At 40.6% G+C, this 19,081-nt stretch overlaps 1 protein-coding gene across 7 annotated transcripts in view; it reads right to left on the minus strand.

The window, feature by feature from the left end:
* Window positions 1–19,081, minus strand: part of LOC140727614 (sentrin-specific protease 7) — a 90,449-nt gene that overhangs the window by 68,885 nt on the left and 2,483 nt on the right. For 6 of the 7 annotated variants that reach the window (XM_073045202.1, XM_073045201.1, XM_073045200.1 and 3 more), the window contains one exon: window positions 3,089–3,173. In XM_073045202.1, the coding sequence (XP_072901303.1) occupies window positions 3,089–3,148 (60 nt within the window). In that variant the 5' untranslated portion in view covers window positions 3,149–3,173. Of the gene's footprint in view, window positions 1–3,088; window positions 3,174–19,081 lie in introns of those variants that run through there. The other variant, XM_073045205.1, reaches the window with a different exon arrangement.

The raw sequence follows: 19,081 nt of genomic DNA on the forward strand, positions 1-19,081 counted from the left end.
CATCTGTGCTTTTATTTCAAATTCCACCATCTGCAGTCTTTGATATTCCAGTTTCAATATCAACTTCGAATTAGGTTTATATGCTCTCAATACAAAGCAAAACAGATGCTGTGTCACTTCTATTAGGTGACTAGGTGAATCTGTATAACAGAATGATCAAGAAAGTTTACAGTGAGTTGGTTGTCATCATTTTCCACAAACCCGTTCTGACACATACTGTTAAAAAGAGATATCAAGTTGGTGATGGTCCAATTGAGCTACAGTTGGCAATAGATTACTGAGGTCCCCCTTCCAGAGCACACTATACCAAATAGTGCTGAATGGTCTTCCAGGTAATGTTCAACATGGCACAGTTTATTAAATGGCTATGGTAAATGGTTGGTAGTAATCATCTGACGATCATTTACTCCTCGATCTGATGCACAGGACTTCATAGGGTCCAAGATCAATACTGAACTCACAAGGTGTCATATTTATGAAGTAAACTAGTTGAGTCTTTGTTCTGTCCAAATCCAATGTCCCAGCTGAAGGGTGGCCAGCCTATTTTGACTTTAATTTTTCAATATTATTGTTTGATAAAAGGAAATGACAATTAGAAAGCTTAACTGATTTTGGTTTGGTATCACATCCTATATCAGGCATTGGCAAAAGCTTTTTTCAAATCTTTATTAGAGAACATGATGGGATTTAGAGCAACTTTGAAACTTCAACTATTTCTGGTGCTTGACATTTTTAAAATGGCATATTATTTAATTAACAGTTCCCCAAATGTCACTGAGATTTCTCAATAAGATTACTAAACGCTCTAGTCATGTACCATAACATTATGATACTGCCCTCTTAATCAAGGTGGCATTCACTAAGAAAGATTTCTTTAATTGAATCTTTTGCAAGCAAGCATCATGCCTACACTTCAATAAAGCAATAATGATATTTGGAAAATTTTAAATTTCAATTGCAAATGAATTGGACATATTCTATTCATTTCTTGACATTAAAATAATGTGCCATAACTAAAATAGAATAATATGAAGATATTTTATTGGGATTCTTTGGAAGATATTTTAGAAGACAAATCCATGAAACTTTTTACAGTTTTCTTTAACTACTTGCACCCGATTGGAACACTGTTAAAAGGATTATGGCATTAGTACCTTAAGGATTCAATTTAGACACACACCACAGGTAATAATTGTCTCTGGAGTCTATCATACATAAAAATAGAATTCAACCCATCGAGGACAAATTCACAATTTGAATGGTACATGCCCTTAAAATATTACAAAATTCTTACAGATCTTGACAGGCTGGATGCAGGGAGGAAATTTCCCTTGACTGAAAAATATAGCTATCACATATAGAGTGCATGGTAAACTTTTTACAAATGAGGTGAGAATCTTTCCTGAGAACATAGTGATCTTTGGATTCTCTAACCTAGAGGGCTATGAATTCCATTCAAAAAAGAATGGTGGTAGATTTCTCAATATTAAGCGAAGCAAGGGAAATGGCAATAGGTGGAGAAATTGTACAAAAGTGCAAGATCAGCCAGCACAGACTCAAAGGGCCGGTGGCCTTCTCCTGTTAGTTCTTGTGTTCTTTATGTTAATACAACATGGTTTATTTCTATTCATGTCTTTGGACATTAATAAAAAATGTAACATTAATTCAAGATGCTTATTTCTCAAACATCAAGTGATCAGATACACACTGCTTTTGTATAAATACCAGCTTACTGAAGTGTAAGCAAAAATTGCATTTACAGAGCATCTCCGGCATACACTCTGCTTTATTAACACAATGCATAAATTACATCCATCTCATCTTTTAACGCAAAACTCTTTTGACCCACAAGATAATCATGATGCCATACATTCTTAATACTTATCCAACTCAAAAAAATATAGATTTCCCCCCCTACTTGTGTGGCATCCATTAGTCTTGCAAGCCCATGGATCTGTTCCCTCTCCAGGGTGCAGGTCTGGGCAGGATTGTATGGAAGACCGGCAGTTATCCAAGCAGTGAGTCTCCCCTCTCCACACCACTGATATTGGCCAAGGAAAGGGAAAGGGCAGATACAGCTTGGCACCAGAATCGACACAGGAGTTGCCAGAATGAGGTTGAAGGCATCGTCAGACTGCCTTAGGGACTCCAGCTCCAGATCTGTCCTCAGGGTTTACTCCCGAAGCCTTTCTCATGAGTGGGTATGGCTGCAAGGCAGCGGAGGTTTGAAATCAGAACTTTCCCCCCTACTGCTCTTCACTTAACTGATATTGTTCTGTTCTTGGGAAGTCCTCTCAGACTTCCATTGTACCTCACTAATTTTTCCTATTTCTCAGTAAACGTCAGCACTCACTCAGCACTTGTCTATGGAACGCAGCTGAGCAGAAAGTAATATTATTCCTATTTTATAGCTGATAGCCAAGGCAGTTTTAAAATCTAATTTACAATAAAAAACATTAAGCAAAACAAGATTCTCTAAACAAGATCCTTTAGCAACACTAATGACGTGAATTTGAAAGAATTACAATTATTGCATGTAAAAGTAAAGCAATTTTATCAGGCAGCTGGCAATACATTTATCACAAGTAGAACACATTGAATCTGTATCATGCCCACCAAGAGTAACCCAACTTAAATGACTTCATTTGTAAATTTCAATGACAAATTAAGATATCATAGTCATTGTGCCCAAAATAAGCTTAATTTTCAATCTCTTCAACAGTCCATAAAAGGCAATTTGTTCAATGGGTGAAGCTAATTACTGCTGTATAATTTGGTAGATTTACAATTTACACTAGTTGCATCGATATTTTGGGTAGGTTGATACTGGAAAAACTGCATTGAAAACCACCCAAGTACAATCTAGCAGAAATTCCAGACCAACTTGTCCCAATTGGATATTGTCAAAACAAAAAGTGTTGAGGAAACAATCAAATCCAGTTAGTAACAAATGTCCTGGAATTATAGTTAATCACAAACATATGACATTTACGACCCTCACCAACAAATACAATATAGACAGTACAAGAATAAATAACTGAACACACCAAATTACAGAACTAATAATAAATAAAGCTGTAATGAGTACCTGTAATGACCCTGGACAGTCCTGACCAGTGGATTGAGTCGAGATCCTCTGCCTATCCATTACGGTAGATGCAGGATCCCTGTTGCTACAAAGAGAATTCTCATAAATGTGTGAATGTTAGACAAAAGCATCTGAAAAAAACTGTCAGTAATTGTTAATGAAAACATCACAATGAGAATAAATAGTCCCCAATTATTTTGCTAGAATTAAATCTTCGGCATCATGAAAGGAACTCCCAGTGGAAAATCAACCTGTAGACAAAAAAATCTCTTGTTTAATGCCGGATATTTAATAATGCTGCTTCCATTCAGTTTAATTCTATTATAAAAATGCAAGTTTCTAGCTTCAATTTTATAATACAACTACTCTGAAAATATTCTTTGTACAAAATGCCCTCTGTAACAAGAGTGTACAGTGCTTAATAGAAGTAATTTATTATTGTATCTATATCAAACAGCATTTTAAAAAAAGAATGAACTAATCAAATCAGGTTAATCAAGTTTATTGAAGGCATTACCAAGGGTCCTGACAATGAGAACCATGCTACACAATTAAGGCTCATAACTCCAAAGAGAAAATAGAGCAAATAGAAATAGAATAGAGCAGCAAATAGAGAATTGCCTTTTCAAAATTTAATTAATTGTCTTACAAGAGCTTGATTTTTTTTTAAACTAATTAAGAATTGCTAAAAAGAATCCAAAGTAGAAAATACGTGAATAACCTATTCATTTGTGTTGATGGGGTGGTTGTTAATAAACAAAAATAAAGATGAGATAAATAAAGAAGTATGATGCCAAAGGAATCATTGCTGGGTCTTGTATATTATTGTTTGGATGGAAAGAGTCACATTTGCTAATGATACAAAGATTTGTGGGTTCACAAGTGCCTACAAAAGGATAATAGGCAGGTCAAGTGAAGTGGAAAGAAGTCGTTAGATGGAGGATAATGTGGGAAAATGTGAGGTGATCCACATTGGAAGGAAGAATGAAAGAGCAAAATGATTGCAGTACAAACAGACTGGGGGGGTACAAGTACATGATAAAAAAAAGTTAGCATAGGTACAGTACCACCCGAGACTTCACGACTCCCCATCTCTAGAAGTATGATACTCCACAAATCAACATCCTAGATGAACCAGAGAGAAAGGAGACACTCGATCTTGAGTTCCTTAATCTGTGTTATCCAGGGCACATCAATGTGAACAAGAGGAAATCTGCAGATGCTGCAAATCAAAGCAACACACACAAAATGCTGGAGGAAATCGAGCAGGTCAGGCAGCATCTATGGAAAAAAGTACAGTCGAGACCCTTTGGCAGGACTGGAGAAAAAAAAAAGATTTAAAAGGTGGGGTCTGCTCTCACCCCAACCTCCTGCCATCCTACCAGGGATAGGGTTCCTCTTCCGTCTTCACCTATGACCACAGCCTCCGCGTTCAGCACATAATTCTCCGCAACTTCCACTATCTTCAACAGGATCCCACCACCAAGCACATCTTATTTGACCTGACTTTCTGCAGGGATTGCTCCCTACGTAATTCCCTTGTCCATTTGTCCCTCCCCACTGATCTCTCTCTCTCTCCCCTAGCACTTATCCTTGCAAGTGGAACAAGTGCTACACCTGCTCCTATACCTCTTCACTACCATTCAGGGTCCCAAACAGTCCTTCCACGTGAGGCGACATTTCACTGAGTCTGTTGAGGTCATATACTGTGCCCGGTGCTCCCAGTGTGGCCTCCTGTACATCGGTGAGACCTGACGTAGATTGGGAGACCATTTTGCCTATGCTCCACCCACCAGAAGTGGGATCTCCCATTGGCCACCCATTTTAATTCCACTTCCTATTCCAATAGTTTAATCCATGGCCTCCTCTACTGTCACAATGAGGCCACACTCAGGTTGGAGGAACAACACTTTATATTCCGCCTGAATAGTCTCCAACCTGATGGCATGAACATCAATTTCTCAAACTTCCGGTTACAGCCACCTCCTCCCCCTTCAGCATTCCCCATCCCCTTTTCCCTCTCTCACCTATCTCCTCGCCTGCCTATTCACTCCCTCTGGTGCTCCACCCCCCTTTTCTTTCTTCCATGGCCTTCTGTCCTCTATCAGACTCCCCCTTCTCCAGCCCAGTATCTCTTTTATCTCTTTCACCAATCAACTGCCCAGCTCTTTACTTCATCCCTCCCCTCCCGGTTTCACCCGTCACCATGTGTTTCTCTCCCCCACCCCCACCCCCCCACCTTTTAAATCTACTCATCTCTTTTTCTCCAGTCTTGCCGAAGGGTTTCGGCCCGAAACATCAACAGTACTCTTTTCCATAGATGCTGCCTAGCCAGCTGAGATCCTCCAGCATTTTGTGTGTGTTGCCCATCAACATGATTAGTTTCAAGTTTATTATGGAGGAGGAGAGACTTATTTCAAGACAATTGTGTAGCAATCAGCTTCACGAGTGTAGCGATATTATAGTAGACTGTTGCCTCTCTGGGGGCCTGTGACTACTGTTGTGTTGTGGGGATCAGTGGAATTTAATGCAGACAAGTATGAGGTGTTGCACTTGGGAGAACTAACCAAGGTAGGACTTGCACATCAAGTGGTAGAGCACTGAGGGGTGTGGTAGATCAGAGGGTTCTGGGATTACAGACCTATAAATCTAGAAAGTACCATCACCGATAGAAAGGGTTATAAAGGGAACTTTTGACACACTGATCTTCATAAAACAGAGTATTAAGTGTAGGAGTTGGAATATTGAAGTTGGATAAGATATTAGTGAAGTCTAACTTGGAGTACTGTGTCCAATTATGGTCACCTACCTACAGGAAAAATATAAATAAGACAGAAAAAACAGAAAATTTACAAGGATGCAGCGTGACTTGAGAACATCTCATAAGGCTGAATAAGTTATTTCCTGGAACACAAGAGAATGAGGGGAAATTTGGTAAAATAATGGGGTATAGGAAGGCTTTTTCCACTGAAGTTGGACGTGACCAGAACTAAATATTTAAAGCAAACCCGAAAGGGGAAACTCTTCACTCAGAGATGGGGTGGAATTATGTAATGAGCTGCCAGCAGAAGTGGTGGATACAGGTTTGATTGTAACATTTAAGAGGAGTTTGGATAAGTACATGGGTGGGAGGGATATGAAGAGCTATGGTTCCGGTGCAAGTCAGTGAGACTACGCAGAATATCAGTTTGACAAAGACTGGCTGAGCTCAAGGGCCTGCTTCTATGCCACAGTATTCCATGACTATAACTCAATGAATAATTCTCAATTGTCATGGAGTCAACACTCACCGACCATGTACTAAACAACAAATTTGAATGCAACAGTACTCAAGGTGAAACTACATTCCATCCCCAGGTAAAAGACAAGTTCCAGTTTCAGATACATCCTAAGTGGAAGATCTTTTTAATAACTCTTTATGTTGACCGTACCTTCCATAGTGTTGTAATGAATGGCACAAGAGGGACAGAAACAGGGACAGAGAAGAGCGTGTGTGCGCGCGCTGTGGCCCTCTGCTCACTCAGAGGACAGGCCATGTTGTGTCCACTGTGGACTGCTGTAACATTCATGGACTCAGGGTCTTGGACTATATTTTTGTGCGACTGTATTTTACTAATATCTTGTATGTGCTATGTATCTTGTACTGTGTGACTGTTGGTACTGTGTTTTGTACCTTATTCCCGGAGTAACACTGTTTTGTTTGCTTGTAATCATGGGTATTCATGTATGGTTACATGACAATTAAACTTGAAACTAGTTCTGCCATTCATAGGAATGAACATGCATAGGTAATATTATGGGAACTTGTATGTACAGGAAATCTATGAAAGGTGTAAATTTGCTTCTAAACCCATTAACCATACAACAAAGTTCACTGTCAAAACTGAAAATTCCAAAAACATTGTCCATTTAACATATAGATTAAAATCAACAAAAGGTTTTCTAAATAAAAACACCACAGGGAGTTAAAGCTCAGAAGATACCATAAGAAAATTTCATCGAAGAAAAGCAAGATTATCGCATGAAACTATAAATACAATTGTCCAAAAGAAATGTGCAACAGAACATCTTCCAGTACAAGAAAAAAATATGAAATTTAATGGGGGTGGGGTGTCTGCGTGTCCCCGACATAGTCGACCATGGGTACTGCACCTCTGGTAGTCACTGGTTTGTCGAGCAGCGTTGACTGTGGCTATTGAGGCCGATCCTGGAACGGTAAGCTCTGCCACAGTTACTGCCACAGGGTGTCATGGAATTGCTGTCTGCTGTCCGCTGTGCTCTCCGTGTAGCTCTCCGCTCAACCTCAAGATCACTCTTTTGCCTTGCTCTAGGTGTTGCTGAAGAGTACCTCACCATTTGTTGCGGTCATCTGCTGTATCTTCCCAGCACTCTGTGTTGATTTTTAAGGCTTTCATGTCACACTTGCAGAGGTCCTTGAAGCGAAGCTGGGGTCTACCAACATTTCTCTTGCCTGTTGCTAGTTCTCCATAGAGGATGTCCTTTGGCAGTCTACCATCCTTCATACGATGGACGTGGCCCAACCAGCACAGTCTGCCTTGTCTTAAAAGTGTGAACATTGTGGGAAGTCCAGTGTGGGAGAGAACCTCAGAGTTTGGGACTTTGTCTCTCCAGGTGATGTCAAGGATGCGGCGAAGGCTGCGCAAGTGAAAACTATTGAGTTTCCTCTCCTGCTTGGAGTAGATGGTCCAAGTCTCGCTACCATACAGGACGGTGCTGATAAAGCATGCATTGTACACAATCAGTTTTGGGTCTTTGTAGCGAGTTTCGGATTCTCCCAGACCCGCGAGTAGAGTCGAGCGAGGATCAATGCTGCTTTGCCAATACGCCTATTGATTTCAGCATCGAGGGAGAGAGTGTCGCTAATGGTCGACCCCAAGTATGTAAACTCGTGGACCACTTCTAGAGCGTAATTGTTGATGGTAATGACTGGTGTCTCCACAATGTTCTGGGCAAGGACATTTGTTTTCTTTAGGCTGATGGCAAGCCCAAAGTCATTGCATGCCTAAGAGAAGCGGTCCATGAAAGTTTGTAGTTGCTGTTTGGTGTGCGAGGTTATAGCAGCATGATCCGCAAAGAGCATGTCACGTATTAAGATCTTTCACACCTTTGTTCTTCCTCTCAGGTGCACAGGGTTTAACAGCCGCCCATCAGACCAGGTGTGCATGTAGATGCCTTCTGTCGACGTCCCAAACATGTGCTTCAATAGCAGACAGAAGAAGATGCCGAATAATGTTGGGGCCAACACGCATCCTTGTTTGACTCCACTACAAATAGCGAAGGGTTCTGATGAGCTGCCATCGTACTAAATAGTAGCCCTCGTGTCGTCATGGAATGACTTTATGATACTTTGGAGTTTCAGGGGAGAGTCCATCTTGAGGAAATTCTGAAAGAGCCCATCCCTGCTGACAAGTCAAAAGCCTTGGTAAAGTTGATGAAAGCAACAGAGGGGTTTCTGTTATTCCCTAAAATTCTCCTGGAGTTGATGGAGTGAGAAAAATCATGTCAACAGCTGACCTCCTTGCACGAAAACCACATTGGGAATCAGGGTAGATCCATTCTGCCAGTTTGTAGACATGCCAGAGTTACACAAGCAAAGACTCAGGAGGGAGATACCCCTGTAGTTGTTGCAGTTGCTCCTATCAGCCTTGATCTTGTACAAAGTGACGATTTTGGAGTCGCACGTATCCTGTGGTATGGCTCCTTCCTTCCAGTACTGACGGAGGACCTCGTGTAAAGGTTGGAAGAGTGAGCTCTTGCAGTGCTTGATCAGGTCTGGAAGAATTCCATCATTGCCAGGAGCTTTCCCTGGGGCCAGACTGCCAATTGCCTTGCAGAGGTCCTCAATGGTTGGTTCGGAGTCAAGTTCATCCACGACTGGTAGACAATCGATCACATCAATGGCTGAGCTAACAACATTTTCCCTTGAGTGGAGCTCACAGTAGTGTTTTACCCAGCGTTCCATCTGCTTGCTTTTATTTGTGATTATTTCACCACTGGATGACTTCAGGGGGGCTGTCTTGCTCTGCGATGGGCCAAGGGCCTTCTTGATACCATCATACATCGTTCTGATGTTGCCTGTCACAGCTACTGTCTGATTGCCCTCACTGAGCTGGAGCCAGTACTCTGCCTTGCAGTCTGTTGCACTTTGCTTCTAGCAGCTCGAAGTGCCTGGAGTGTTTGGTCGGATGGAGAGCGCTTGTACTCTGTGAGAGCTGCACACTTGGCTTCGATGACAGGAGTCATGATGTTGGACTTTGCCTCAAAGCAGTCATTGCTCTTTGTGGTCTTTCTTCCAAAGATAGAGGGTGCTGATTCGTGGATGGTGTCGTGAAGGTATGACCATTGTTCTGTTGCAGTATCTCGTGAGGAGGTAATCATAGCACCCTGTACTGACTTGGCAAACTGCTCAACCTTTTCTGACTGTGTCATCTCTGTTGTGTTGATGCGAGGTTTTCCAGTATGTTTGGAGCGGTGTGGATTCATAGTTTGAACTTGCAGCATACTAAAGCATGATCCGTATTGCAGTCCGCACTGTGGTGTGACCGGGTGATTAGTACAGAGTTGATGAAAGAGCGCCTGGTGATGATAATGTCCAGTTGATGCCAGTGTTTAGACCGTGGATGTCACCATGAGACCCTGTACTGCGACTTCATCTGAAAGTAGGAGTTAGTTACACACAGGCCGTGATAGGCATTGTCATCTATTTTGCCAATTCCAAAGTGGCCAAGACAAAACGGCCAGGAATCATTATCGGCTCCTACTCTGGCACTGAAGTCACCAAGGAGAATGTGGTGCTCATCACTCGGAATATTCCTGACAACAGCTTCTAATTTGTCGTAGAACATGTATTGTGCCTCAGAGGTGGAGTTCAAGGTAGGGGCATACACACTGACAAGAGATACTGGGCCATGACTGGTGTGTAGGCGTGGGAAAAACATGTTTCAATGCAAGAAACATGTTTTGACATAAACCTAGATAAACTTTACTTTCATGGTTGATACAATTCAACAGGAAAGGAAAGCTATTTCATATACAGTACATGATTCCCATAGATACTTCAAATCCCTCCAGAGGCAAGTTACCATGCTAGCATTCCTCAACGTAAAGCAAAGGGAACAGGACAACTGAAAAGGTCATCCTCTGATCGCTTCTGCAATCACTATTATTTCGATGTGAGATTACTTTGGGTATAAGCTACCTGCGAGATCCTCCCCACTTGCAGTGTTAAAGGGACTCAACCTGAAGGGAGCGGGGAGGAAGAAAATTAAAGTCACTTTCTTTAGAAGTTTTAAAATTCTGAATTTAAAGAAGTGAGCCAATACATTCCTTAAATCTCTAACTCTTCCCAAGCTAGAATGAGCCATTATGAAAATGTTTTATCCTGGAAACCAAGTCAAATATGAAAATTTAAACTGGATATTCCAAAGGAGCATTTATTTATTTATTTTAAATTTTTTATTAGTTTTTCAAAACATTTTACAAATTAAAAACCCCAAATCCCAATGAGGAGCATTAATACAGTGCAAAATTAAGCATACAATAACAATATGCTACAAAGGAAGAGAATTTAACAAAAAAGCACCTAAATTAAAGACAAGTGAGCTTAGTGTCCTCCCCAAGCCCCACAACACAAGAAAAAAACAACAACTCCAGACCAACCACCACACAGTATAAAGAGTATAAGTCCGGACAGTCAAACTCCCAGACTGTGAATACACTTAGCAACAGAGGATAATAATGCCTACTACCAGAAAAAGAAAAGGGAGCTGAAAGCAAAGGACCGAAAAGAAGAAAAAAAAGAAGAAAAAACCCTAGTCAAGAGGAAGGTTATGAAAGTACTCGATAAAAGGTCCCCAGACCTTATGGAACTTTAGATCCGAATTAAGAACTGAATAATAAATTTTTTCGAGGTCCAAGCAGGCCATAATGTCGTTAAGCCATTGCGCATGAGTGGGTGGGGCAACATCTCTCCATCTAAGGAGGATCAAGCGTCTAGCCAGGAGAGAGGCAAAGGATAGTATTCGGCATTTGGTCGGACCCAGACATAAATCTGTCTCGCCCCAAAAACCGAACAGAGCAATTAAGGGGTTTGGTTCTAGGTGCTGATTCAGAATACCCGATAATGTAGTGAAGACATCTTTCCAGAATTTCTCCAAGCTAGGACAGAACCAGTACATATGGATGAGAGAGGCCACGCCCCTCTTGCATTTATCACAGAGCGGACTAATGCCAGGGTAGAATCGAGATAGTTTAGATTTAGACATATGGGCTCTATGAACAATCTTAAACTGTAAAAGGCAATAGCGAGCACAGAGAGAGGTTGAGTTAACCGATTTGAGAACTGAGTCCCAGCTCTCCTCGGATAAGGAGATATTTAAATCCTGCTCCCAGGCCATTTTAATTTTATCCACAGGGGCCCGTCGTAAGGCTGCTAGTTTATCTCGGATAATTGATATTAAACCTTTGCCTAGTGGATTAATGGAAAGAAATAGGTCCATAGCATTTTTCGCAGGCATTTCAGGAAAGTTAGGAATTAAAGGAGCAATAAAGTGTCGGATTTGGAGATATCTGAAAAAAATGAGCGTTAGGCAGGTTGAACTTAACAGAGAGCTGCTGAAAAGAAGCGAAGCGATTATCAATGAAAAGATCTTCAAAATGTCTAATGCCCTTCCTATACCAAACATGGAATGCTGAATCGTACGTAGTAGGTAAAAAAAGGTGATTATGAGCGACAGGGCTAGAAACGGAAAACCCCTGGAAACCATAGCATTTCCTAAACTGAGCCCATATACGCAAAGTGTGTCTAACCAGAGGATTAACTATTGATCTGGGCAGACTGTTAGGGAGTGCAGAGCCAAGAAGTGCAGAGATAGATAATTCTTTAGTGGAGCTCAACTCCATTGCCACCCAGTTAGGGCACTCGGGTTGGCTGTGGAAGAAAGACCAGAAGGTAGCACGACGTATATTAGCTGCCCAATAATATAAGCGAAAGTTAGGTAAAGCCATGCCACCCTCTTTTAGATTTTTGGAGGTGGATTTTATTAATTCTAGAGCGCTTATTCTGCCACAGATATGACAAAATAATAGAGTCTAAGGAATCAAAAAAAGATTTAGGAATAAAAATTGGGATTGATTGAAATAAATATAAAAGTTTAGGGAGAACATACATTTTAACAACTTTAATACGACCTACCAAAGACATAGATAGAGGTGACCATTGTATCAAACTCTGCTTTATAGCATATGAAAGATTGACAAAGTTTTCACGAAAGAGATCTTTAAACTTCCTTGTGACTGTAATTCCAAGATAAGTAAATTGATTATGGACTACTTTAAAAGGGAGATCACGAAATATTACTTCTTGTGCTTCTTTATTAATTGGGAAAAGTTCACTCTTATGTAAATTAAGTTTATAGCCAGAGATCTGGCTAAACTGGTCAAGAAGTGAAAACATTAGAGGTAAGGATGTAGACGGATTTGAGAGAAAGAGTAATAAGTCATCAGCATAGAGAGAAACCTTATGCTCAACACCCCCTCTCCAAATCCCGGTCAATTCAGGACAGTTTCGAAATGCTATCGCCAGAGGTTCTATAGCCAAATCAAAGAGAAAGGGACTTAAGGGGCATCCCTGACGGGTGCCACGTTTGAGATTAAATACTTGGGATTTCTGAAAATTAGTTAAAACAGAAGCAGTAGGACACAGGTACAGCAATTGGATCCAAGAGATGAAACTTTGGCCGAGGTCAAATTTTTCTAAGACTGCAAAAAGGTAGTTCCACTCTATACGATCAAATGCTTTCTCCGCATCGAGGGAAATAACACATTCAGGAGTCCCAGTTGGAGCTGAGTATAAGATATTAAATAGACGCCGAATGTTAAAAAAAGGGAGACGGTTTTTAATAAAGCCTGTTTGGTCATCAGAGATAATGGAGGGAATAACGGTTTCTAATCTATGAGCCAACACTTTAGCTAAGATCTTTACATCAACATTGAGCAGAGAGATCGGCCTGTACGAGGAACACTCTGTTGGGTCTTTGCCCTTTTTTAGAAGAAGAATAATAGATGCCTCATTGAAAGAGGGTGGCAATTTGCCGTAATTAAACGAGTCAGATAATACTGAAAGTAACTGAGGAGAAAGAAGTGAAGAAAATGATTTATAAAATTCTACAGGGAACCCATCAGGTCCAGGAGATTTCCCTGAGGACAGTGCAGAAATTGCAAAAGATATTTCTTCTGATGATATAGGCGCATTGAGTTTGGCTTTGAAATCAGATGAGAATGAGGGGATATTCAGATTCTGTAAAAATTGGGAGCATTTATTTTTTAATGTCATAATATGTACAGTACTGTGGTGTTACGTACCCGTGACACGTGACAGTGGTACCCTTGTCACGTGACTGGGGTTGAAGTTATACTGGACTTGAGGTAATGGTCTTGTGATGGTGGAGTGACGTCATTTTCCCGCCAGTAGAGGTCATGTGACAGGTTTTTTTTACAGGGTATAAGAGGAGGACCCCACCCTGTGGGGAGGGGCAGTGCGTGGCTGGATTTGCCAAGTTGACTTCATACCACTGCGTGATTTAATGTGATGACGCAGTTTAGTTGAAAGATGAAGTTTTATCTAATGCCTAAAGTTTAAAAGGTCATTGCCAGCAGTTTCTTTACAATACTGTTAGTGGAGAGTGAAGATAAAAGTTCGGAAGTTAAAGATCGAGGAGAATCGATTTTCGACGGTGGAATGGGTTCGACCTTGTGTGATCCTCATTCGGAAGGATTTCGTTGACTGTTCTCATGTTAATCTCTGCTGGGATAGCAGGAGATTGAGGACAGAGTGTGGAAGGAAAGGTCAGTGCCTTTAAGCCGTTACGTTTCATAAAATTCTACGTGGGAAGAGGTCGACGCCGGGGATCGAAGGAAAACGACGTGGAAGAGAATTTAAATCGCCTTAAAAAGTCTCTCCTTTTAAATGGACTGAGCATTTTGAACTTTTGGCAATATCGCTTTAAACAACTGTTTTTGCAACATCGCTTTAAGAACTGTTTGAGCTGCATCGCTTTAAGAACTGTTAAGCTGCCGCACAGCAGCTGATTTCCGGTTACGTTAGTGCTTGTTTACTTTTGGGGGTTTGTTTTCAGTGTTTAATAAACGTGTTATTTGTTAGAAAAACCCTTGCCTAACTCACATATATTTATTGTTGCCTGAATACGTAACAGTGGTAATACAACAGAGAATGCCAATATTTCTTCTGCAAGAATTGGCTTCTCTCCTCAGCATGAATGGTAAACTAAGATATTATGCATTTTTCAACAACTGTTCACAATTGCATTATGCTATAAAACACATCGGGCAATTTCCAAAAGCAACATTGTGCTCAATTCAGCAATGTATAAGCCATGAATGGGAGATTTCAGATTCAAATCATAATGCAAATCATGCAACATGAGATGCAATAAAGAGCACCAAAGTGTCAAAAAAGTCTTTATTCTACCTATCCTCATTTCAAAACAATATTTAGCATAAACAAATATTAATGTAAATATCAAATTTTACATATAATTGGTTCCACAAAATTTACAAATAATTCTTCAAGTATTTTAATAATACTCCTAACATTCAAAAAAAGTTTGCAGAGATAGTTTACAAAACAGTACAACTCAGCTGATGTGCAGACCTTATGGAAATTCTAATGAGTGAGCATCTGGTCCACCAGATGATCTTTGTTGTACTCCCTCCCTTCTTACCAGGCGCCATGTCCTGCACTCCCTGCTCACCTGGTTTACTCAAAAATTTATTACGATAAAAAGGTGAATTAAAATATATTGCTCTATCAGTATAATAATCTGGAACATCTAGTCCAGAACTAAACTCCTGAACACACTGGATTAATGAAAATTTTATATACCCTTCACAAATTGGAATCAAACTCAAGATTTTGACAAACCATACCACAAATCACAATGACTTGTTAAAATTAGATAGTAACTACTTGTTGTAACTCCATTTGTTCATATCACTACACAGCATCTGCTTAAATATCGAAGTTATATACACATGACCACACTATCAGTACACGTAAGAGTATGCCTGCATATACAATACTTCTCCAAAATAATACTCCAAGCTAGATACACATACAAAGTGCTTAAAGTATAAAAACAAAGCGCATTTTTGAACCTCAATAGCTTTGCTCTTAGAAGTCCACTCTAAAAGATTTTCAGATATCTTAGTAGGACTTGCATTGAAGGAACTTCACGAATTTCCTTTAGCTCAGATTAAAGAAAGTCACCTTGACTATTTTAGTTTCACTTCACCTTACATCAGCTTCTAGGGCTACTTCAGGATCTAGTATAATGCAACTCATGAATTACACCACCACTTCCAGATTATCTGGAGCTAAAAGCCTATGTACATTTCACTATCCATCCTGGAACCAGACAATGTAGCTTTATATCCCACTGGTCTTAACAATTCTCCAAAATTCACGATGCTAGTTAGATGCTTTCTTTAATGGTCTGAAAACAATGGTAACCTCAGCCTGCACAAACCTTCTCACCTTTCTGCACTTTTGGTGTTGTGCTGATACTTCATGTTTACTAGTACATAACAGCTAAGTCTTCCATTCCAACAGAGTGGTGTGGCAAGATGGGAATCATTAGGTAAAAACAAAGTTTTGAAAATAACCAGCAGAACCAGCAGCAATCTAACTTTCTTTAGAAAAATGAATTGCTTTGGATTATATATTCCAGCAAATTCAGATTTAATCACAGGTCCATCAAAACATATTGAAGTCAACAACCAACATACCCAAGGATGTCTGGGGGCAGCCCACAAATGTCACCACACTGATATAAAATGCCCATGATGAACACCACAAGAGCCCCTTACACACACACACACACACACACACACACACACACACACACACACACACACACACACCTCATCTCCACTATATTTTGGTCTTTTTAGTTGCTCTCAATTCAACATGAAAATACATGAGTGATGACTAATTTGATGGTCATAACCAATAAATTGAGGACATTTTTTGAATGTATCTAAGTTCTGTGAATCTCTTCCCTGCATTTAAATTTCCCACAAATATTAAAGAAGTGCCTTGTGCCTTTTGAAGGATCACTTCTTTTTCTTGTGGCTTTAATTTTCCAGAGCTTTTGACAATTAGCCCCTCTGATTCTGGGCTGCAATCTTTACAAGGAAAGAAATAAACTTCAGGACTTTGACAACAAACCAAATGACAGTTCACAATATCTAATAGTTATTGCACCCAATATTCTTTGATACATTAGATTTTATTTAAGAGAACAGTGCCTCAGAGTGCATTCAAAATGCTGGTGGAACACAGCAGGCCAGGCAGCATCTATAAGGAGAAGCACTGTCAACGTTTCGGGCTACCTGGCCTGAATGTGTTCCACCAGCATTTTGTGTGTGTTGTTTGAATTTCCAGCATCTGCAGATTTCCTCGTGTTTGCTCCTCAGAGTGCATTTCCAGCTTTGCACTGTGCCTCCTGCGGAATACTATGGAGCAGTTAGGACTACTCAAGGATAATGGAAGAGACGTGTTTGGAGGTGGTGGATGTAGGTGAGGTCCTCAATGAGTACTGTGCATTATAATTTACTAAACAGATAGAGGACAGAGAGATCAGTATGGAGCATGCTAATTTGCTAGGGCATTTTGAGATGAAGGAAGAAGTAACATTGGGTCTCTTGAAGAACATTAAGATCATAAGACCATAAGACATAGGAGCAGAATTAGACCATCTGGCCCATCAAGTCTGCTCCGCCATTCAATCATGGCTGATCCTTTTTTTTTAAAAAAAAAAGGTGGATAATTCCCCTGGTTAAATTTATATAGGGAAGAGATGATTGCTGCCTCCTCGACCAATATTTTTGCGTCTTCTCTAGCTACAGGAGATCCTGGAGGACTAGCAAGCGGCTAATGTTACTCCATTATTTAAGAATGGAAACAGGGATAATCCTTGAAACTATAGACCAGCAAGTCTCATGTCAATCATTGCCAAGTTACTAAAGAGGATTCATAGGGATAGGATTTATGAGTAATTGGAAAATCATGGCCTAATCAGAAACAGTCAGCATGGCTTTGTGCAGGGCAAGTCTTAGTTACTTGATTTCAATTTTCCAAGGAGGTGACAAAGGTCATTGATGAATGTTGAGCTCTGGCTGTTGTCTACATGGATTTTAGTAAGATATTGGAGTAGGTTTATCCAAAAGGTGCATGGGATCAGCAATGAATTGGCTGATTAGATTCAAAGTTAGCTTGCCCGTAAAAAGCGGGGACTAGTGATGGATGGGACCGAGTCTGGCTGAAGGCCCATGACTCATGGCTTTCCACAGGATCTGTACTGGGACCTTCGCTATTTGCGATACATATAAATGACCTGGATGAAAACATAGATAGCTGGTGGTTAGTAAGTTTTTAGATGATACAAAGATCGGTGGTGTTCTGGATAACATAAAAGACTAGTATGGGATACAGCAGGACACAAATAAGCTCCAGATACAGGCAGAGAAATGACAGATGGCAAGTACCCCAACCAAATGTGCTACACTTTCGGAGATCAAATGTAAAAAGACAGTACACTGTTAATGGCAACTTCATAGCTCCCTGAAAGTGGCTATAAAAGGTAGATTGGGTGGTAAAGGAGGCATATAGCATGCTTGCCAATATTAATTACAGAACTCAGTTCAAGAGATGGGAAATTATAGCTTTATGAAACCTCGGTTAGGCCCCAATGCATTCAGTTCTTGTCCCCCATTACAGGAACGATGTCAAGACTTGAGACAAGACAGGAGGAGGAGTATAGGAAACTGATACAGGACTTTGTGATATGGTGCAACTCAAACTACCTGCGTCTCAATGTCACCAAGACCAAGGAGATGGTGGTGGACTTTAGGAGATCTAGGCCTCATATGGAGCCAGTGATCATTAATGGAGAATGTGTGGAGCAGGTTAAGACCTACAAGTATCTGGGAGTACAGTTGGACGAGAAGCTAGACTGGACTGCCAACACAGATGCCTTGTGCAGGAAGGCACAGAGTCGACTGTACTTCCTTAGAAGGTTGGCGTCATTCAATGTCTGCAGTGAGATGCTGATGATGTTCTATAGGTCAGTTGTTGAGAGCGCCCTCTTCTTTGTGGTGGCGTGTTGGGGAGGAAGCATTAAGAAGAAGGACGCCTCACGTCTTAATAAGCTGATAAGGAAGGCGGGCTCTGTCGTGGGCAAAGTACTGGAGAGTTTAACATCGGTAGCTGAGCGAAGGGCGCTGAGTAGGCTACGGTCAATTATGGAAAACCCTGAACATCCTCTACATAGCACCATCCAGAGACAGAGAAGCAGTTTCAGCGACAGGTTACTGTCGATGCAATGCTCCTCAGACAGGATGAAGAGGTCAATACTCCCCAATGCCATTAGGCTTTACAATTCAACTGCCAGGACTTAAGAACTTTTTTTTTTAAAGCTATTATTAATGCTTTTTGAGTTAGTGATTTAGATGCATATCATATTATTACTGAGTTAAGTATTGTATGTAATGAGTTTTTGCTACAACAAGTGTATGGGACATTGGAAAAAATGTTGAATTTCCCCATGGGGATGAATAAAGTATCTATCTATCTATCTATCATCATGAGGTTTACCAAAATGCTGCCTGGATTAGAGGACAGGAGAGGTTGGACAAACTTAAGTTGTTTTCTCCGGAATGGAGATCTGATAGAGGTTTAATAGAGTACGAGACACATAGATGGACAGCCAGTGTCTTTTTCCTGGGGTTGAAATGTCTAATACCAGAGGGTATGTACTTAAGGTGAGGGGGGCAAGATCAAAGGAGATGTATGGGACAAGTTACTTTTCTCTATAGTGTGCTAGATGCCTGAAATATGGGGAGATGCTGAAGGCACACATGATAGGAGAACATGAATTAAATGGAAGGATTTTC

The sequence above is a fragment of the Hemitrygon akajei genome, chromosome 5 (genome assembly GCF_048418815.1).
Source record: "Hemitrygon akajei chromosome 5, sHemAka1.3, whole genome shotgun sequence".
NCBI lineage: Eukaryota > Metazoa > Chordata > Chondrichthyes > Myliobatiformes > Dasyatidae > Hemitrygon > Hemitrygon akajei.